This window comes from Nanorana parkeri, unplaced genomic scaffold, assembly GCF_000935625.1.
Source record: "Nanorana parkeri isolate BGI_ZX_2015 unplaced genomic scaffold, ASM93562v1 scaffold7, whole genome shotgun sequence".
NCBI classification, from domain to species: Eukaryota; Metazoa; Chordata; class Amphibia; order Anura; family Dicroglossidae; genus Nanorana; species Nanorana parkeri.
Genome location: NW_017306275.1, coordinates 3,750,944 through 3,774,804, shown reverse-complemented (window position 1 = coordinate 3,774,804; position 23,861 = coordinate 3,750,944). Strand labels below are relative to the sequence as shown.

The 23,861-nt window shown below is 39.2% G+C and overlaps 1 protein-coding gene across 9 annotated transcripts in view; it reads right to left on the bottom strand.

Annotated features, from left to right (window-relative positions):
• Nucleotides 1–23,861, bottom strand: part of PTPRM (protein tyrosine phosphatase, receptor type M) — a 606,372-nt gene that overhangs the window by 418,764 nt on the left and 163,747 nt on the right. For all 9 annotated transcript variants that reach the window (XM_018553724.1, XM_018553732.1, XM_018553757.1 and 6 more), the window contains exon 2: nt 21,495–21,617. In XM_018553724.1, the coding sequence (XP_018409226.1) occupies nt 21,495–21,617 (123 nt within the window). The remainder of the gene's footprint in view (nt 1–21,494; nt 21,618–23,861) is intronic.

Below are 23,861 nucleotides of genomic sequence, written 5' to 3'. Positions count from 1 at the left end.
ACATCTGTGCAGGAATTTCCAAATAAAATGCAAAGTGTATTTCTGTCAGTGCTGGCTGTCATTCTGAAGCCCTCTACCTCCTCTGCCACCTTCTCTGGATATAACAATGCACACAGGACAGCTCAAACATCCCCAACCCCCTCATCCTCTGAAAACTGCCAGACAAAATATCTTAAGTTCTGCCAGCTTCTTTAAAGTAACAATAAATAGTGAACCTGGATCCACATACAGCTATTCAGGGGACATAGAGTGGGGTAGTAACTAGTGGGGTAGTAACTGTTGACTGTTGTTGTGAATGTCAGCAGCTGAAGAGGAGTGCCCTCATTCAAAAAACACAAGCCCACAATAATTTTTCTGACACGTATTACAACATAAGAAGAGTCTAGAAGGCTTTGCTAAAATACAATTTAATCTTCTACTTATTTTGTATGCCATGTAGCCTCAGATGCCTTGCATGCTTTCTGAGATTGTTAAAAAATATCAATTGCAAAGCTGTACTTCTGATTATCTGCAGTTTATTATCCCAATATTAAGAGGTTAGCTAATACTGTGGTGTTAATGGAGGGCAGGATATCACTTGGGCTTCATGTCTCCTGATTTACCTCATCTTTTTGACTAATCCTGTGCTGCCAATTCTTTTGTGTTCTAGTAATAAGAATCACAGAGGTCACACTGAGAAAGAGAAAAATTAATGGCTGGAAAATGTCAATGGTAGGCAAACTCTTATTACTTTTGTACTGCTAGGATTTTTTTCTAGCTACAGGGGTTAGTTTAAAATGTAAAGTAATTTAACTTTCAGACTGCTAATACAGAGAGAAGAAGTAATATCTTCTCTTGGACATTATACACTTCATGGGCATGACCTTTAGTGGAAAGTCATAGTATAAGTTTCAGGACAAGCAGAAAGAATACTGTACTGTTTTAGCTAATGTCAAATATGAAACCACAAACTCAAGAGTGGTGAAAAAAAGCATAAATGTGGCGTAAAAGCATACACATAGGCCCCACAACCCATTTATCTTAAATTAGATTGACCTGTGCATTTCTCATTCCCATTGTCTGTTACTAAACCTCCGCACGTGCTGAACTATAGAAAATTGCTACAGCTTAAATCCAAAAAGAAATTTGTGTTATGCCCTTGAATATTCAGTCTATCTTTATATATCATATATTGTTACCCACGAAATGGAGCAACGGCCAGCTGAATCTTGTAGTACATAAAAGGACAGGCATAATCTTTCAGAGTAGATAGTTTAGGGGTAACTACCCCCTTGATCTGAAGACCGTATGCAATCTTGCAGAAAGTTCTTCCTTACTGGAAACAAAAGGGAATTTTACTTGCCAAATTGAAGGATAATTTCTTTCCACCCTAATGACTTCACCAAGCAAATTCAAAAAGTGTTTTTGGTACAAAGTTTGCTACACACTTAGCTCTTGTTAGGGAGTGCACCCACTGCACAACCTTTACAGCATAGCGAAGTGCACTTGCCCTTTGCTGGTGCTTGGAAACCTTCAGTTGAGCCCTAAGAAATCCTCTCAATGCAAGGGCATACCCAATGAGTTAATGGTGCTTCACAGACAGTTCCCTTGTATACTTTCTGGGTTACCACAACCAGCTTGTTTACTTTCAGGTCATCATCTGCTCTCCTACATGGAGCCAGCACAACAAAATGACAAGAAGTCTGTCTCGTATCACTAGCTGAATTTATGCCCATATTTTAGTGCACGTGCGCTATGTCTGATGACAAGGCCCCACAAAGGCTTTCCCCCAACCCCCCCCCCCGCCCCCCCAGTTGCTGATCGGGACAGATTCTTGCATTACAGAAATCCACCCAAACACATGCATGGTATCCTGCAAGGAGGACCTGTTGCACTTTTTTTAAGAATACCATGTAGTACATAGTCAAACTCAGAAAATTCTGGTATCTCGGGGCCAAAACACCCTGTTGACTACCCTTGTACTTATGCCAATGAAGTAAACATATTCTTAAAGTAACGGTTTCAAATACACTTTCAAATGTAAAGGTAATGCTTTCAAATGCACTTTTAAAATATGACCCTTTACTTTTCATACACTACTCCTAGCATTTCAGGATATGTAAAATAGTTTAGTATTGCTATACAATGTTCATTAGTGTTATATTTTTTTTAGAAAGGAGGTTACATACTGTTTTTCATTTTTTCTGAATTACAAAACTTCCTGGCTATCATATCATATGTGACCTGTAAAATGTACTTAAATAATGTTTAAATATTCATTCTTTTTAGGCCAGGGTACGTTGCAGGCATCATTCATTACTGTATCAACACCACCATTTGTACTGATCTGGTACAAATCTCATAGGACAATTAAACCCAGGTTCAACTTAAAATAAAAGATGTTTGTTAACTGTATTCCTCTCGAGTATTTTGCCTGTAGTGTTAGTTGATACCCATTAGAGGCAACAGTGCTAACAGTGGTTAGCAGTCTTAAAACAAAAGCACACTACGACATATGTTTATTATGCCCTAAGCTTGCAATTACTTTTAATGCATTTTGCATTACTGTTATCTGTGCTTGGAAATTGTAATCAATAAAGCTGACATAAAAGTCATTCACACCTCAATGCGAAAGTCTTGCAAAGAGTAGTCACTGAACAGAAATATGTAACAAAACACCACCTGGATTTCTCAAATAATAGATACTTACAAACTGCAAAGATAAAAAAAGAAATATATATCACTTGCTATAAGTTAGGCTATCTGTACATGGGTGTCTTTTGTCCCCTCTCTGCCAAATAACAGTAGAGAGATACATCAGTGACATGTGCAGAGTAACTGGCAGAGAGAACTATAGCATTCTATCGAAGAACAGATCTATATTGTCATTGGGCTCAGTAGAGCACAGAGATGCATCAAAGAAAAGCACATCATGTACTATTTTCTTTCAAACCCTCCTGTCTCTGTTTCATTGCACTGGCATTGGGGACAGGAGTTTTGTTCTTGCATACAAACTACTGTTCTCTGTACAAGTACTTCTATGCACTGCATCACTCTACAGTCTTCCCTAGGTACTTTAACAAAAATGAATGGAACTGGACTGGTAAAAAAAGGCACTCAGTTGGTGAGTGCAATTAATTGTACTAAAACCCAAACATTTTTATTGTTGAATACAACTGGGAAATGTTAAAATGTTGTCATGTGTTAATTTCTGTGACCTCACTGGGGAGATTTTTTCCTCACTTTATGTCCTTGCTACATTCAGACAAAATAGGAATGGGGGCATTGACACTGGAAATGGAATGTGCAGACAGCAAATAAAACATTGAACAATGTTCAGACTCTTTCCCACTCTACTAAATGTAATTTATTTTGGCCTGTGTCCCTGTTGGACAGATTTCCTATTATTTCCTGTCTTATCCTAACAGAAATCCCTGTTAGAGAGATTCCAGTCAGAAAAAGCTATAAAATCTCCCCGACATGGGCATTGATAGACCCCAGCACCTGAAGCTTCTACAATCATATAAAAATAAGTATTGTTGATGTCTCAACTTATTTGAATAGGTAAACATTACCTCATCATTCAAACAGTGCCTACAGAAAAAGGGGATATACTTGAGCAAACGACATATAAAATGCATTCATTCTCATAATCTAAATGAACGAAACTGCAGTTCTGTCACATCAAAAATGTAAGTACAACCCTACATTTTACACCACTTCAAATCAATGAAATTGGGGGTTATTCACGAAGGAGCCGAAGGTTATTCACGGCCGGCTCCACTCAGTTGTTATTCATTGGCCAGGACCTGCTAGAAGAGTCTAGCAGGTGGCGGCCAATAGAAAACAGTTGTTTTTTTTCAATTATTTTTTTTTCCTTTTTAAAAAATCTTTTTTTTTTTTAATTTTACTATTCATTTACATTTTAACAATATTTTTTCAACCGTTATTTTTTTTGTTTTACCTTTTTTTAAATTGATTTTCTATTCTGCTCAGTACCACGGAGGTACCGAGCAGAATAGACGAGCCTAATGCTGCTCGGCGGCATTCGGCTTTTCGCTCACTGCCGTTCGGCCACTATGTGAATAGGGGCGAACGTCAACGAGTGAGCTGCCGGAGCTTCGGCTCAGCCGATCCAGATGTTGGATCGGCTGAGTCGAAGTCCTTCAGCATATTCGGCTGACCGAAGGCAGCCGTACAGAGCTGATGCATGGCTGAGTTCAGCCCATGTACGGCTGAAATCAGCCCTACAAGCCAGAAGTGAATAGCCAAACAGCATTCAGCTCACTTCACTTTGGCTCGGTTATTCACTCGGCTGCCTACGGCATCTTTGTGAATACAGTCGTGCTCATAAGTTCACATACCCTGGCAGAATGTATGATTTCCTGGCCATTTTTCAGAGAATATTAATGATAACACGAAAACCTTTCTGTCACTCATGGGTAGTGTTTGGCTGAAGCCATTTATTATCAATCAACTGTGTTTACTCTTTGTCAATCATAATGACAACAGAAATTACCCAAATGACCCTGATCAAAAGTTTACATACCCTGGTGATGTTGGCCTGATAACATGCACACAGGTTGACACAAAGGGGTGTGAATGGCAATTAAAGGGAACCATCCTCACCTGTGATCTGTTTGCCCACCGAGCTCCCCGCAAGGCACCGTGCCTTGTGAGCCCCAATTGGCTAAAGCCTTGCACCTGACCATAGTGCTCAACACTATTGATGACCTTCTCTTGGGATACAGTATGGACCCCTTAAGTCCCATATTCACAGAGGTTGTGATGCATATTTTTAGTGTGGTGAAGCCATGGCTAATGCTAAGGTATGACTCCTATTCTTATTGCTATCTCGATATTACCCTTTTGCCTCTTGTTCTGTTTTTACTTTACTCCATAATTTTGTAATCTTTGATATCTAAACTTTTTTTATCAGAGTGGTAATAAAAATCATATCCCCTTTCTCTGTATCACTTTGAAAATTGTATGTACAGTACATTCCAAAATGAAAGAAAATTGTAGTGATGTGTGGGTCATTTGGAATACTAGTCAAGAATCAGGTAAATTGTGTATAACATTACATTTGAAAACAGCCATCCCGATTCAAGAATAAAGAGTTAAACTTTGGCCTGAAAATGCACAGACACATTATTTGCCCCTAGGTACACAAGCTGGGATAATGCTATGTTGCACACACACACAATAACTATATATATTTTTTTACTTAACTACCTGTATGAATAAACAAGCCACCTACTTACTGTTTTAAAATACAGGCTTTCTTTTTTTGCAACTTTACTGGTAATAAAAGACTAATATTTCCTTATCTAATAACTGCAAGCTTCTTACCCTTGAACGGTAACATTTTGACTCCATGCTGAGATCCTAGCAGCACAGCTTTTTTTGTGCTATTATTTTTTAATATGTAATTAGGGTTCCTAATTCTGGTGTTCTTTTAATGTGTACTCAGTGGAGAGTTTTGATTCCTACTTTAGTTGAAGAAAAATTGCATATTATTATCCATTAACATACAAAACACAAACAGTTCAAGTGAGAATACTTCATACTGCACTTCACAGACAAGTAAATAGGAGGAATAATCCAATATACTTTATGTTATTAGCTCTTTAGAACTGAGGTTGAAGGGTATGCACTGACAGAAGTCAGTGCTTACTACTTGATGACCACACACTGGCTGTAGCTGTGTGACTTTTACATACTTAGTACTTTTACTATCACTAGGTATAAGTTTCAGTTTACTGTCTGCATCAAAGCATCACAGCATCAATCAATCTGGACTTGAAACCCAATAGGATATGATTCATTCAAACTTCTAAACTGCTGGCTGAGCTGAACTTCATCCTCAGCTGCAGCGGAAAGTCACATTTAGCAAGTGGTATTAATACTGCTAACATCCTAGCAACAAGTGACACATCTGTGCCTGGACCCATTCATTTGCCGACCGGAAGGTCCCCGGTCAGCTGAATGTAAGGGGTGGGGTTGATGACTGACATTATTGACTAAATATGGCTATGGTCCCCTTTACTTAAAAAGGACATGCACATTATGATAAGCCTTTCTCCTGACCCTAACATCCTTTTGGGGACCAAAGGAGAGAAGAGGCCCTTGTCCTCATAACATGGGGACAAGCTACAGGACTCCACAAGCCCTCCATAGGATATACCCCGACGTTCCCAGTGTGCGTTGGTGCTGTCAGAGGGAGGAGGGTACACTCCTCAGCCACCCTCTTTGTCAGAGTGGATCCGGCAAATAGAACATGTTCATGAAATGGAAGAACTCATGTTCACAAGACGTGATGCGCTGGATACATTTCCAAGTATTTGGGCTTGTTGGGAACATTTGTTACTACACCTCAATATGCTTCCCTCGGATCTGTCTAGAATTGACGGGGTATGGCATGATAAGACTTTCTGTGCAAATGTTGGCAAATCAGAAAGCTGGGGGGAGCAATTTCCTGGCGACGACGGAGCATGGAGCAGGAAGCTGGGCAGCATGTAATGACTCGCCGCTCGACTTCCTGATACCGGAAGTTCCGGTATCGGGATAGGCATTGGGAGCATTTGGGTGAGCATGAGTATTGGTATATGTGCATCCCTAGCATTAGTACATGTTCCCTCATTTGCCGTTTTAACAAAGCAGGGTGGAAAATGTTTTTTACCATCAAATGGTATTTTGTTTTTCCTTTCTCAAACTTTTGCTTGTGCACATCTTACCAGTGCGCCAATTCACAGGCAGGTTTGGGGTATCCCCCATGCATGTTTTTAATTAAAGGAACTTTTCATTTTTAATGTTTTTTTTTCAGCATTTTTCAAAGAGCTGGTTCCCACTGAATGGAATTATTTTCGTTATTGTTTTTTTGCACTAGTACATGTCCTCCAAGGCACTGCCCAGCTACGCATGCCCTTTGTTTGACATTACCTTGCCTATTAGTCTTGAAAATCAAGATAATTAATTTTACAAATTCGGCTTCTATTGACTTCAATGAGGTTTAGATTAACGTTCCAACTTAAGCGCAGTTTGGCAAACATCCAGCAAACCAAACGTTTGGCTCATCACTACTAGTGATTAGGATACACCAATATATTCTATCTTTTTCCTCCCCCTCCCTGCAGTGGAACATGAATAATGGTGAGACATACCTGCATTGACTAACAAGTTGATATTGAAGAGATAGGACCCTCCAGTATTTACCAGTATTGCCTTGTCATAATATGAAACAGAAGTGAACAAATATGAGTGAGCATGACATGCTGGGCTCTAAGCAGGTCACCTTCTTTATATTTCAAATGATCAATAAAAGTAATGTTTTATACTGGTCAGTGTAGGGGAGATGTGGTGACTGCTGGTAATGGAGGTAAGTAAAACTGCTTTTCCCTTGCAGTGTAAGGGCAGCCCCTTTACAAAGGTGAGTTTTGTGTTTTACCTGGATATAGTCTTTAATGTAATTGAAAATCTGGGTCAACACAGGCCCATGGTTTTTACTGGGGATAGTGGGCATTGTCTATTTTAGGTGCTTATCTAAATACTTAATGCCCAATTGAATTCTCAGGTTAAATCAGCAAAATAAATTACAGGTGCATCAAAGACAAGTTCAATGTCTTACAGTGTGTTTTCTTTCTAAAGCATTTAGCTGATTTTAACTAAGCATTCAATTGGGCTTTTACAACTGTACTGTGGCACACATACATTAGCATGGCAACTGTCTCTGCCTGCATGTCCTGTGATATGTTGTGTCTTCAGTGCACTTTGATGTATGCTGAACTACTACAGTCATGCTGGAATTACATCAAAAACATTGATTTCAAGGAATTGTGGCCTTTATCTGTAGCAAATGTTATATAAATTAAAAACCTGTGTTGAGCCAGTTAAAAACAATGATGTTCTTAATGTGATCAGAAAAATCTAATACATGTGGCAGGTGGCATATGTGGGCTTAAAAGGTTGAGTCAGTACAAGATAGTGGATAATAACAGGACGGGGGGTAAAGCCTGTGGCCAAGACAAGCTAAAGTTTAGGGTGAAGGTAGAATAAAGGCAGATGCAGACTGAGACCATCAGGCACATAATCATTCTTAAATAGGCATGTAAGGACACAAGATGGCATAACAACATTTCATTTTATGGCTAATAACAGCCTAACATCTAATGGCAATGGCTCAAAGTATATCAGGTGGTAAATAATGTAAGTACCAGTATATAAACCTAGGTATAGCAAATATTCTACATCCTATATACTCATTCCATAAGCATAGAAAACAAGAACGTTAAAATGCTGTCATCAAATTTATAAATATTTAAATGGCTCATCAAATGATAGAGCCAAATGTTTTATTCTTAACCTATTAACCTATTGAGTATGCTATGCATAGGCTATATCCTGACATCTCGGCGGGGATGTCAGAGATGGTAACGAGAGGGTCTCAATAACATGTGATGTGTATGTGTTTCTCGTACAGTTTCTGCTATTGTATCCGGCATGGATAAACCCATTCGGTCCAAGTGTGAAGTGCCTTGTCCAGGGGGTTTACAAATGGCGGACCACGGTCTGAATATAGACTGAGCGGTTGGTCCATCCAGACCACGGTCGCCAATTACATTTCATTGTCCTGCTGAGCACTGTAGGAGGGCGAAACAGTATCTTCCATCCTCTTCAAAGGCAGCCCATAGCCGTCTCTGCATCCCGGCCCCTCCCAGCTCTGCCCCGACTCCTCCCAGCTTTCCCTTCTGGCTCTGCTTCTAGGCTCCCAGCTCTGCCTTCGAGCTCTAGCTCCTCCCAGCAGCTTCACCACTTGGCTCGGCTTCTAGGCTCCCTGCTTTGACTTCGGCTCCTCCCTGCTCCACCCCCTGGCTCTGCTTCCCAGCTTCAACTCTTGCCTGTGTCTCCTGAGTTCGCCTCCTAGCTTAGGTACCCCAAAGACACATGTGGCACAGCCAGTGAAAGGGAGCACTCTGATGGGGGCAGACAATGTAAAGGGGCATTCTGATGTGGACACTCTGATGGGGACAAGCAATGTAAGGGAGCACTCTGATGGGGACAAACAATGTAAAGGGGTACTCTGATGGAGCAAACCCATGTAAAGGGGCATTTTGATGGGGACAAACAATGTAAAGGGGCACTCTGATGGTGACAAACAAAGTAAGGGGGCACTCTGATGGGGACAAACAATGTAAACGGACACTCTGATAGGGACACACAATGTAAGGGGGCACGCCGGGATCGATGCATCAGCACTGTGTCTGGGAAAACACACTAGCAGCTGTGCGTTGCAGTGCAGCTGCTGGTGTGAATGCAGCCTAAATGGTGGAATGCAGTCCAGAAACGTACTTAGTGGCTGTTCTGTCCAGACCGCAATTCGGACCTCAGCTCGATTAAAATTGTGCTTACTGGACCTCCTTGAATTTTAATTCACTACCCCTGGTCTAGTCAAGGGACCCCAGAAAAGCACTATATATACCAGATATCCAGATATACAATCCACCCATGAGTATGTCACCTAAGGTTCTAACCATGCATTGTTCTTGGAAACTAGCTGTTACTTTTTACCAATAGCAGACCATTATGACGCAAGAAAATTTGATCTACTTTCAAAGTATTCTTATAATGCTATGCATAGGAATTAGTAACAAGTGCAAAGGACTCTAAAATCAGACAGATCTGTAAACTATATTTTTAACAGATCAATCACAGATCCATGCTTTCTTTTCTTTAGGTCTACTCTACATATGTGTACAATTAATTTAACTGAGCATATCAGCCAGAAAACACATGCTGGATACAATATTAATCCACACAATTAATGTGATCAAATAAACGCCTTGACATGTAGCAGTAACAATTTCTTTAAATCCTCAGATGGCTACATAGGCTCCCTAGGTGCTGCTTTAATAGATTAAATATATGCATGCCTTCCCTTATTCAACACATGTCATTCAGTAATGAACAGATATTTGGCTCTTAATTTAATGGGAGGCCATAGATTACCTCTCTCTCATCTGCAGTTTTATTGTGTGTGATAAAACGTAAGCATCTTATAAAACTAAAAATAACTTATAGTGTATGCGAAATGACAATGAATGACTCAGGCACCAGTAATATAAATATAATTGATTATAGGTTAGATTTTTAGGAGCTAAACTATTTTGTTTTTGAAATATATCTAAAGCAAACTTTTCCTTTTTTTTTAGTTTTAGTTTTGGACCAGTGAGGCGTTATAACCCCTGTCAGGCTGTCTTTGTGGGGAAATTCACTTTAATCCTCCTGCATAGGGATGAACAAATCTTCCTGGGTTCAGTTTCTAAAAAATGTTCTCCCCTTTTGTTGTATCTTATGTATAATAGGGGGAGAGATAGTACAGGGGGACATTGTTGAGGAAATCCATAAGTTTTTGTTTTGAGTCTTCTAAACAGTTTTGCAAACTTGACTTGAAGTTTAAACTTCACGAACGTTGCAGGGAGCCCCATATCGACAAGCATTATTGTTTGTAAAAAAAATGTTCATGTTCATCTCTAATAATTTTTCACTTTTACAGTTATCACAATAATTTTGTGATAAAGAGAGCCGGTGATTGGTCATTTCTCCAATAAGAAGCATCACTGTGAGGATGCCACTGCAAACCATCTCTTTCTAAAGTTTGATCTAGGGTTTAGCATGCAGCCCTTAAAATGTTCTTGCTTATAGAGAGCATAACTTTTTTTTCCTGTGCACAATACTGAATGCATTGCAAGTATTTTGCCCCTGTTTACTATGCCCCCATTTATTGCCACTGAGTGTTATACAAGAGAAATAAGTTTATTCTGCCTAAGATGAAAGTTAGCTCTTGTCATTTGAACTTTTGAAGTGGAACTCCATGCAAAACTCTTTTTTGGTTTGGATGGAGTGGAGAAATGTTAAAACTTCAGTCAGGTTTTTCTTTTTTTGTGTGGCTGGGTTGACTAATTTATTTAGGGGGAGTTTTAAATTAAGATATTCAACGCATATGCACTTAATAGGTTGAAGAAGAGTTTAGGACTAGATTAGACATCGATTGATACTGATGCTGAAAAATAGATTCTATATTTATGTGGGTTAAAAAAGAAGGGATGGAGGGAAAAGGATGAGAAAAGAGAAGAAGATAGAAGAAGATATATGGGGACATGTAATGCCTGTATTGTATATATGGATTCTTGTATGTTTTATGTTTAATAAAACTTTGAATTAAAAAGAAAACTTCTGTCAGGTTTTGTAATTGCATACGTTAAACCTGGGGGTAGCCTAACATTGGCCCAACTTCCTCATGCCATAAGGATGTACCAGGGCGAAGGGGATGGGAAGTGCAATAAGAAGACCATTATCTTCATGCAGGGTTGACCTCAGTCTAACTTAAATGGGGTTATCATCTAAACGTCTAGAACTAATAATAGCTCAGTAGCAGTGTTCCTCTAAGCAGATGTAAGGTTAATTTGATGTGGTATTAGGACAAATTTATTGAGCAGCCTGTCCAAATGTTTCTGTGAAGAATAAACTAGAACAGTTAAAGCATTTTAAAGTGTTAGTTTATAAAAGAAAAAAAAACTTTAATGCTACAAACATTTATGGTTTGGAAACTAACATAAAAGGACCACATACTGCACCTAAGTATCCATTAAGGGAGTACATGGAGTTTAGAAAAGCTCCCTGAAATGCTTGGCACACGGCATGAGATGAAGGAAGGCTTTCTGGATGCTTGGAGTGATTGCTGCCTTTTTTCTCAACACTGCCGCTTGCTTAATCATCTGAAGATGCCAATAAAAACAAGCCTCGTCCAATTAGCTATCTAATAGTGGGCAATTAATCATTCTTCCAGAATGATATTACCTTTGACATCTCAATATACTTTAAATAAATGAAATTATGGTAATGTAGGTATTATAATGATATATTTATGAATGCACCTGCCCTAGGAAAATGCATAATAGCACAGGAAATAGGAACAATTAGTTACCAAAAATAAAAACCAAAGATCCCACAAAAAGAGAACCAGTCACCAAAGGGCATTTGTAATCAAATATAATCAAATTCCCTACTCTTTAGTTTTAATAGGGCAGTCTTACCTCACAAGGATTAATTTAATTTTAATTATTCACTTGGTTCCTGCCTAGACCATGTGCTGATAATAGAAGCTGAAAAATAATTATATGGAGACTCTCCATACACAGTGCATTAGACAGCACATTACATGCCCTGTTTTAGTGGGGGTGATGCAATGGTTACTTGCTTCTAATTAAATATTGGATGAAATTACAAACTGTAATTTTGACTTCTTACTTAATTTTGACTATTTTCTTCCTCTTTTACATGGTCACTAGAAAACCTTTCCTTTAAACCTGAACCTTCTGCCTTTTCAGCCACCTTATGGGTCAATGGGGATGCCCATCTTATTAATGGACCAGTATGGAAGATTTGGAGGCAGGCTAGGGAAAGGTGGAATGCAAAATCAGATTTTACAGGGAAAGCCAAGATAAGCTTTCAACTGTCTACATCTGTGGTTCTTTCTTATTTTTTAACATGTGGTTTTCATTGAATGCAACCTCAACTAGTGCATTTCATCAAATGTTGTGTGGAAAGTAAGCAGTGTGCCACTGCTTAACTCTTAAAATGGTTGGTTGGATGGCCAGATGATGTTTTCTCTTGCATTCTTAGACACTGGCCCAGGATAATTATGCAGACTAGGAGTGCTGAAGTCTTGAACACTTCCTTCAGGTCAGTGCCTCAGCCAGGCATCCACACAAATCACATGATAACACTTAAATATAAGAAGCGTTTTAGGCTATTTTCTGTCTACACTCTACACTGTTTTTACTATGTACAGTATTATCCTGAATAGCGGTGCGAGTTGATTGTACAGTCATTTCAGGGGGCCAATGACCCTTTTTACAGTTCTAGTTGAAATGCAGCTAGTTCCACTGGATTGTTATAACAAGCACTGAAGAGTTGTATAAGGCAATTGAATCATGGCTTTTCTTAAAAGTATCTGTGCTTTTTCTTCTAACGGAAAGTATACCTTTTTTTTTTGTAATGTCTGCAGACCAGTAAAACTCTACTGATTTCACTCAGCCAACTAGATTAAAGGTTTTTAAAAAAAACTGTGCTTGATATTATAACACAATTTATACTATTAACTCAATTGCATAAAAAGGAAAAAGTTCCTAAAGTTAACACAATAAGTTGTTAAAGAAAATTAGGAGAAACTGTAGCAGTTAAGTAGAGACAATCTGGTATATTTCAACGTCTTCTGAGGATCAGAAAAACAATATCATGCAGAGGTCTCAGCTCATTAATCTGACAATGATTTGACAAGCCAATATAAGCGAATGCAAACAAGCCGTTGCTATTATCTCAAAGAGGCAAGAGCTCTGTCAATCACAACCGTGGGATGCAATCACACATTCTTGGTCCATAAACCCAGGTGCTGATTTTCCAAGATTATAGGGAAGCGAAAACCTATACTCGACAAAATTATCAAATATGCTAAACGGTTTCTTTACACCTTTTTATTTAATGACCGCTGTAATTGCAGTATTGTTTCACAGCTTTATTTTGAGTAGAAACAAAAGAGGTATACGATTGTAGAGGTTAGTTTCTATGGTAAACAGTATATTGAACAATATTTCCAAGATTGTGATTAATTGTATTTAGAAATGGCATAATTAAATAACTAAAGGCATTTTTTAATTTATTATTATTTATTGTTTTATTGTATCTTTATTTACATGCTCTGTGCCTAATTTTCGATCATCATATTTCTTAAACATCCTATTTCTCAACATTTATGACAAGCAGTACTGATGCCTACTTTGGACTGGTTTTGGTGGCCTTTCCCCTGTGTTTTATACAGTTTTTTTCACTGTTTTGCTAAAATAGTTGTTAAATTATACAAATGTGTAGGCAATAGTATTTTATTTATATACATATGCAGATAAGTCCATTGTATGATTTGATTTTCTATCATGACCAAAATAAATTTGTACACATATTACTCAGGAAGGAGCGTTGCTTGCATCTCCACACATGCTCCATTTAGTGACAGATGGAAAATCTAATCTGCAAAAAAATCTGCTAATTTGTGAAAAATGTTGTCAGGATTTTGTCAAATAAACACCATTGGGAGAATTTATCAACACCGGAGCAAATAAAATCTGGAGCAGTTGCCCATGGCAACCAATCAGCTTCTCTCTGGTTTGCTCAGTTAAGATATAAAAATGAAAGAGAGTAGCTGATTGGTTGCCATGCATAGCTGCTCCAGATTTTGTCTGTTCTAGTTTTCATAAATTCCCCTCCATGTGTTTTATTTAGGGATGCACCAATACCAGTTTTTCAGTATCGAGTATGAGTATCGATATTTATATTTCGGTACTCGCCAATACCGAATAATGATACCGATACTGCCGCCAGCATGGATCCGGCTTCCCGGCCAATCAGGAAGCTGGGTCGCGAGTCATTACCCGACACCCAGCTTCCTGATTGGCCGAGAAGCTGGCTCCATGTTACCTCGCGGCACTGCCGGTCAGAGGAAATCTCCCTCGCCCTCAAGTACTCGCCCAAATAATCAGTATCTGCACTGATACCAATACTAGTATTGGTATCAGTGTTTTCCTAGTTTTATTATTATTATTAAAACATGTAATGAAGGTACCATGAATAACAGTCCTATATACATCACGGTAATTTAACCACAATTGGAAAACAATCTATGGTGACATGTGCTCAAGCCACAGACATTGACTGCCAGTGAGGAGCCCATGCCGATTCCTGTGAGTCAGGAACTAATAAGGCAATTAACCTTCTTGAAATGAAAAATAACATTTATTTGCCCTTTAAGCAATGTTTTATTTCCAAGCGTATAGGTTTTTTTTCAGTAACTTAAAAGACATTTCACATGTTGTACAAGTCATATTAAGTTAAATATTAAATAACTAGAAAATACAAAAAGTGCAAAATGAATTTCTTATAGAAATTTGGCCAACTATTTGAAAACGCAAAAGTCATCATGATAATTCATTTGAAATGTCTCTTCTTTTAGATTATGATTACAGTTAACCTAGAGTTAAATCTAATTAGCTGAAATACTATAATTAAAGACTATAAAGACTTGTCAAGCCAGCACCATCTCTTTCTTCCCCACCCATCAGTCATTGCCATGCAGCCACCGATTGGCTCTCAGCCTACCAATTAGCAGAATCCTGAAAAGATTTAGATGGCTGGTGCTTGGCACCACAGAGGATGGTAAATACTACTTGCTCTGTAGTACACTGCCTGGGGATTGGCCGGCCACTCCTTCCTACTGATTGACAGTGTAATAAAGCCTTGCCTATTCGGTGGGACAGGGTTAATTGGCATGGGGATCTGAGTAGATCAGTCTGGGATGATGTAAACAGGACTGTAATGCTCTGTGTGCACCTGCTGCCCAATGACATTACATGCACCACTCAGGTGACTGGTGGGACTGGGAAGCAGTGTCAGACTGAGTCTGAGGCTTCCAGGCCAGCCCCTAGAGGGAGTGTTTACACCGGCCTGTATCTTTAGGAGGCTGCAGGATGTTTCTATAGGTAACCACAAGTTACATCTGATGAAGGGAGGACATGGAGATGATGGTGAGAGACCTTCCGCTGGCCTCTGTGATGGGCCCTAAGAACTACAGCTCCCCTGACCACCACAGGTAAGGCAGATCACGGCATATCCTTCAAATCATTGCCCTGCAACGCTTGTGCAGATCTGTTCCTGGACATGCCCTTGGCTTCTATTTGCAAATCTTAAAACTTTCTTGCAGTTTGGTGAATGAAGCTCTTTTAAAGTAAAATACACTGTTTTACTTTGAGCTTTACCATTCTGTTACATTACATAAAAGTTGCACTAATGTGATATAATTTTTTTCAGCAGACTTTATTGATTATATTTTGATAAAACATTTTTCATATTTTTTACTGTTTATTCTTTAAAAAAAACAAGGAAATTATATATATATATCTATATATAGATATAGATATACATATATCTATATCTATATATAGATATATATAAAATACAAATTTCTTACAAAATAAAGCCCTATCTGTCCCCAAAAAAATAAGTGTAAGGCCTGATTCACACCTAGACAACAGCATTTTTGCGTGCCAGGCCTAATATGTTAGAGTAAACTACAAAAGTATCACTTTGTGACAGCAACATCACCAAAACTAAACAACAGTCTGAGAATCAGAATCATGTGGTTAAAGTAGAACTAAATTCTGTTTATATATATATTTTTTTTAAATTCTAGTTCTATTTAAAAAAATGCTAGGAGGTAGAGTTTTTTGGTAGAAGAGACTTTGCATGTTTCTTTTGCAATAAAAACTCCATTCCCATTCTCACAGCAACTTTAAGTATGTACAGTGCCCCTGGCACATGCGCAGTGAATTGTACACTCCCAGCAGCCCAGAGCTGCTGAGAATGCAGCTAGGTATGGTAACAATGTAACTCCAGTGTGTTACACCATCACTGCCGACCTGATGACCAAAGACAAAAAGACACTAGACCCAGAAGACGTGTCAGAAAAGATGACTCCAGTGGAGGCAAAGCAACACCGGAATCGTAGAGCTGTGTAATAGGGCAAACGCAGCTGCAGGCCTGCCATAAAGGGCATGCATGCTGTGCAAATGGGTACATTTTGAGAAGAACTGCCAACCAAGTATAACAAAAAAAAAAGGTTTGGCTTTACTTTATTTTTAAGGTTTCTAACTCCTGTCTCTTTCAACGACTTATTTTCCAGTTTTACATCAAGGGAATTATACTGATGTTGATCTAATTTTTCCCACATAATGTAAATAAACATGGATCAATACAGAAGCTTTCTCAGTATTTTATCGGTGAAGACATCAAGGAATGAAACAGCTCATACAGTCAGATGCATTAGCACAGGCATTGATTTGCACAGGTTCGTGTGATGGACTGAAATAATTATCAGTATCTATGTACACAGATGAAATATTGACTGATACAAAATAAAGCCAAATGTCACACAGCACAGGAACAGACACTGGGGCTTCAGATACTGACTCCAGGACTGGAAGGAACTTCTGTTTATAAGATGATGTATTGACATGGTGCAACACCGTGGCTTCATGCTATGCAAAGAACGATATAGCACAGCATGCTGGCATGCATCTAGATTAACTGATTTTGCCATTCTGTGACAAGCAGTTTGTAATCACCGCTACCCAGTTAGATGTAATACATGAATGAATATTTCATTTGAAAAGAGAATGTATACAATAAATGGTTTGCATATATGTGGAACTTCTGTAAGAAATACAAAATAAAACTTTATATTATAATTTATAAATATAAACTTTATATTTATATACTACAAAGTAAAGCCTTTTTCTTCTCAGAAATTAGTTTAGAAATCAAAGCTACAGCTATTTTGGGGCAGTTGTTTTTAAAGTGCACCAGTAGTAAACCTGTGGTTCCTGGTTCTCCAGGTGCCTGCTGTTTTAATGATATTATACTCAGCATACTCTAGGACCCACAAAACTCAGGGCACTCTATTATGTAAATACTGAGCACTATTTTTTGGGTTGATCTCTGTCTCCTCTTGTCTCCTTCCTCACCCCCTGTGCCTTCCTTCTGTTGGCCAGCAAAAATGATGAACAATCCAAAGCAGGCATATGCACACCATATTATAAGAGAGCTTGCCTCTTACAATTTGGCACAGAGGATCCCAGACAGGACCTTACCCGATCCGAGCAGCAGGAGCCTTACGCACAAATTGCACAATGTCAAGGTCCTGATGCCACATCATAGCAGTAGTTTAAGTAGGCAGCTGAAAATATAAGCAAATCTTAACTTTCTCCCAAAAAATCTAACTTGTTCCTGTTTATATCCCACTTCCCTACTGGTGAAAAAAAGCAGACTATTATGTTGGGCAGCACAGTGGCTTAGTGTCCAGAAATTCTGCTTTGAAGCCCAGTTCAAATCCTGGTCATGATATGCATGGAGTTTGCATGTTCTCCCTGTGTGGGTTTATTCCAGTTTCCTCCCACACTCCAAAGACATGCTGATAGGTTAATTGTCTGCTGTCTAAATTGGCCCTCTATGTATGCATGTGAGATAGAGACCTAAGATTATAAGCTCCTTGAGGGTAGGGACTGATGTGAATGTGCGACTATGTAAAGTGCTGCATAAATTGTCAGCGCTATATAAATGCCAATAATAAACAAATAAATAAATAAAATGATCAATATACACGTTAACCACACACACACTTATAAACATAAGAAAAGTGTATCAGAGAGACTTGTATAGTGATAACTGAAGGCAGCCGAGTGAACAACCGAGCCGTAGTGAAGTGAGCCGAAGAATGTTCAGCTATTCACTACGGCTCATTACGGCTGATTTCAGAAGAACTTTGACTCAGGACTTTCAACATCTGGAGCTCACTCCACATAGGAGCCGAACGGCAATGAGTGAATAGCCGAATACCGCCGAGAGGCATTCGGCTAGGCTATTCTGCTCAGTATTTCTGTGGTACCGAGCAGAATAGCAAATAGTAGACATGTGCGATTCGTTCCGAATCGAAAATTCGGACGAAATTTTCGGAAATGCAGATTTGGATGTATCCGAATTACAGCTAAAACGAATGCAAACAAATCTGAAATTCCGATTTCCCGAAATTCGTTAGCGGTATTTCGTTTGGTGAGGTCCCCCCCAATTCATACCAGACCCTTTAGGTCTGGTAGGAATGTTTGGAGGGACCCTCCCCCAAGTTAAAACAAACAAAAAAGTGTGGCTTCATTGGGGTCTGGTATGATTTGGGGCCTGGTATGAATTGGGTGGAACCTCACGCTTTTTTTTTCCATCTTCTGCAGACTTTAAATAAAAAGTTTTCCCCCCCCTCAAATGTCACTTTGCTGCCACGAACAAACGAAATGAAAACGAAACGAGATTTCGACCGGACAGCCGCTAACGAATTTCGTCTGAATCCCAAAACGAATTCAATTTCGGACACAAGTTCAAAAAACAAAATAATGCAGAATCAAAACGAAACTAAACACATTTTTGCTGGTGCACATGTCTAGCAAATAGTGAAAAAAGATGAGATTTTTTTTGTAAAAGTTGATTTTTTTAAAAAATTTAAATAAATAATACATTTTAAAAAGTCAATAAAGATTTTTTTTTAAAGAAAAAAAAACTATTGAACGGAGCTAGCAGTGACAGCGTGCCGGCTCTGCCCAGTTGTTATTGTTTAATGACAGATCGGCGTCCCCAGGTCATTTGGGGAAGCTGATCTTTCATTATAACTGGGTGGAGCCAGCCATGAGATCAAAGCTGGCTCCACCCAGTTATAATGAAAGATCAGCTTCCCCAAATGCCCTGGGGACGCTGATCTGTCATTACAACGGGGTGGAGCCAGCCATGAGATCAAAGCTGGCTCCACCCAGCTGTCATATGCGAGGCGGATGGGGGGTCAGTCGAGCCGAAGCACATGCCTTTGGCTCGGCTGAGCCGCTCGGCCGCCTTCGGGAGCTGTACGGGCTAAAGTGAATAGCCCGTACAGCAGCCCTTCGGTTCGACTAAACTGAAGCTAGCCAAAGGATCAGCCGAAACTACAGCTGGATCCTTTGGCTGCTTTGTGAATAGACCCCTTTGTGTTCAGAGCAAATTACATCTGTGTGTCGCTAGGATCTAATATGAGCAGGTTTTTTTCACAATAGCAGAGTTGTATTTACTTTACATTTCCATGTTGGCAGAATGGACTGACGCCTCGTATCCTGTGTACAATATTTGTCATATATATGCTATCTTTCCTGGTCTGAGCGTTCAACCAATATTATGGAATTTGGCAAAGTGTTTTTGTGTCCTTTTTCAAAAATTGTACACTGCCCTTCTTTAATGGGTTTACTCATTTTATCCTGTATACTATATGTGTTATACTGTATATAGGTTATGTTTCTTGATCTGAGTGGTGAACCAGTATTATAGTGTTTGGCAAATTGCTAGTGTGCCTTTTTTTTTAACATTTAACTGTACCAAATGTGTTCAGATCTTATTCCGCTTCTTCATACAATGCTTTCCCCATTTGGGAAACTCTCTAAAAACTAAGCTAGACTGATTAAGTGACATATATAATAAGTGACAGTTTCCTGTGCCGAAGGCGGTGCAATGACATTTATTTTACATAGCAATCATCATTTGACACACATTACTCATATATCTAATAAAATCTTTTTTTTCTGACCACAATAAAGTGTACTTTCATTTAACATATAATGATTTTTAATTGATGTTTCAGATAGCCTAAAGTCACTTATATGTTACATAGTTAAAAAGCACAATTATGTGTATAGCACCCTGTAGGCAGAAGTGCTATAAAATTTAGTTATTGTCAGATTGTAAGCAGTTTCATGCTGATTTGTAGTCTGTGTTCATTTTGTTTCCCCTAATCAATCTGTCATCCTTTGCATCTGTCTGCTGCTGGGTATACCCTGGCCACAGAGCAGAGCAACCAATGAGAGATTGTTACAAGTAGGTATCCCTCTCCAGCCAAGCACTGTGAGGTTAATTTCCAGTTGTGCATGCTAGGAGAGGAGATAAATACTTGCGGTGGACCATGGGAGCTCTCTCTTCCTCCCCTGGGCCCTGCATGGGGGAGGCTGCTATGTACTGTCTGAGATGGCTAGGCCTGAAGCCTGGGGACTAGCCATGTGCTTACACTGAGGCTTGAGTCTGGAGATCCACTGGCTGCTACTGATACTGAGGATGAACATGACTAATGACTTCTGATCTAAGTACTGCTTTGCCAGGTGTTCTTTACACAGATTGTTGTGTCTGGCTTAAAAGGTCCTAGTCTGTGAATAGCAGCAGTTCCTGTGTTCTACTGATGAAGGAGTCTACATCAGCCTGGATGGTCCTGACCCGAACCCTCTCTTACTGAAGTTCAGCAAAAAAAAAAGTCTCTAAGCATTTATCTCCAGTCTGGACTTCGCTTTGTCAGTCTCCACAGAGGGTGGTAAGTGCTATTGCAGCAGCCAGGTTTCTTAAAATCCCTAGACAAGCTATGGAAGACCCGTTTTTTTCCAGCGGCCCATGTATATATCTATGGGGACCCACCAAGGAGGAAGGGGATGAGACTTTGCAAGGTAACCTTCAAATGTTGAGGGCGTTTGACCTGGTATGGTTCAGGAGGGAGGGGCACATCTGGATAAGGATTTTTCTTATAAGAAAGGAAGAACTATTTCGATATTATCTGGGGCTTCTTAGGCGCCAAGTGCAGTGATATACAACAATATAAAAATGATATAAATGTATTGAATCTGATTAAAAACAAACCAAAATAAACATTAATACTAAGAACACTAAATTAAATTAAACAAACTACCCTAAATACAACCCCCCTAAATAAAAAGAAACAATTTTTCTTTAGCATTATAGGTGGTTAAATCTAATGCTAGCCTATTAAATATTTAATGATTTAATGCAAGCAGTGTAGTCCAACAAACCTGATGGCATCCATGAATCTGTATGTGGCTTTCTCAAAGTGTTGACCTGTTCCCAATTTAGATCATTGTGTTCCCATTGGCTATATCCACAGGACTGGTATGGCTCATCAAAAGAACAACTGCCTAAAATTAGAAAAAATAGAAAAGAGTCAATTCACATTTATTATTCAAATATTGTGCATTTGTCTTGCATGTACCCCATACATCTTAGCTAATGCTTACAGTCTGTATTTATACAAATATTACAGAATATTTTTAATTTGGGAAAATTATCTTAGAACTTTAAAAAAATTAGATCTAATAATAGATCACAAAATTCAGAGACTTACCAATAAATTATAAGACTCAGCAAACATTTACTGCAGGTAAATCTTCCTAGTGAATGTGTTTTACATGGCAAGATTCACCACCAATTAATGTTTGGTAAAAGCCTAATTTACTGCTTTATAAATATGCCCCGCAATGCTTGTATGTTCATTGAATCTTACTTTTCAAGCTTACTGGTGTCTATAAAGTAAGTGATACTTTAACAAATGCTTCCTCTCTTAGAAGCTTTAAGAACTATGAAATACATGGTTGTTAGCTTTGTCATTAATCTGCTGCATTTGGTCATTTTTTCAGCTGTTTATAAAGCACCAAACAGTTATGAAGTGAAACATAAGCTGATTATGAAAACACAGTGAAAAAGCAAGGTCTTGCGTAGACAGGCTTTTGTTTACATCAAAACTGCCTGTCTTTCCATACAAGTTAATAGGAATGGAAAAGCAGCATGATTCAACTTAGAATGAAGTCAAATAGAACTCAGAAGGATGTCAGATGCAGGTTAAAAACCTCTGTGCAGGATGAAACGTCTCACACTGATCTCAAAGGGCAACTGAAAGACTGCTGCATTTGCTCACCTACACAAGGCCTGATTCATTCTTTTCACTGGATTTACCCTAGGTGAATGTTGGCACTGCTCCATATTGTTAAAAGAGCAGAGTGTCACTGTTCTTCAAATAATGCAGCAAAAAGGGGACCAGGGTGGAGTTACGCCGAACCAATAATATTATAATATAGTATACCAGTCTCCAGGGTTTCAACAAAACTATTCAAAATATGAGGTGTCCCCAAGATTATAGAAATCCCTTACTCGGAGCTGGTTCAGTAAACAGGTAGAGAATAAGTAATTTAACAATTTGAATATTTAATCGTAGAAAAACTTGAACAATACATCCACAACAAGACAATTAAAAACAATTAAAAAACTTCCCTAGGGTAAACAGTAGTTTAGGAATCATGGGTGGTCTGCAATCCAACTGATATGGTATAAAAGGTTAGGGCAGACACCTACTATGTATCTCAAGTATGGATACAATGTATCCCAGGTTACTCACAGCTCATGTAGCTCAGGGAGCTCAGGGAGAGACAGTCCTGCTCGAGTTCCACAATGCTTTGTAACAGGACACACATATAATCTGCACAGTACGGAGGAAAGGCATCATTTTCTGACCGCACAATACTATAACCGTTCAACTGCTGTTACTATCATCTGCTGTAATCCTGATGTAAAGAATAAACACCTCTTTTGAATGAATCGGTATTGACGAGTTCAGCTATCTGACGAGGATTGTCCGCAGTGAGTATATCTGCTTATACAGGCCAGGCATAGAGGTCTCAGCAAGGGATATATCTCGCTATCACAACGATCGGAGTCAGAATAGGGGTCTCAACGGTAGAAGGTTCCCAGTACGATGATGAATCCTTGGACTGTGCAAAATAAAGCAAACTGTCGTCCAGTCGTTTTACTCAGACTCTGCTGGATTGGTATGGATTCCGATGCAGGCTAGACTCTGACCAAATCCAGGCCGACTGGGCTCCGTCTCCGCACCTCGAAGCCCAAGCTGAACAGTGCTTCTGCCGCGGCTGATGTGCGGGATGAGCTTTGATGAGTGTCCAGGGAAGTTGTTAGCACACATAACCACACATAGTTCGGCCGACCCGAAGCCACGTGAAGCCACCCGATGTACGGCTGATTTCAGCCGATGTACGGCTGAAATCAGCCGTACCAGCCTGAAGTGAATAGCCGAACAGCGTTCGGCTCACTTCACTTCAGGTCGGTCTTTCACTTGGCTGCCTACGGCAGCTTAGTGAATAGACCCCTTAATCATACAGTGCCCCCTTCCCCTTTGACAAGAATCAAATGTTGCTTTGCTTAGGGGCAATAAAATAAGTACAAATGCTTAACTTATTCTTCACTACCCCAACAGCTAATGCTCTTATGCTCTCCAGTGTTCCAAGGATGTGAACAGGCCCTCAGTCATCGTGTACAATGCAGGACAACTGGTCCTACATTGTACTTGATGACGGTGGAGGCCCTCACAGTCC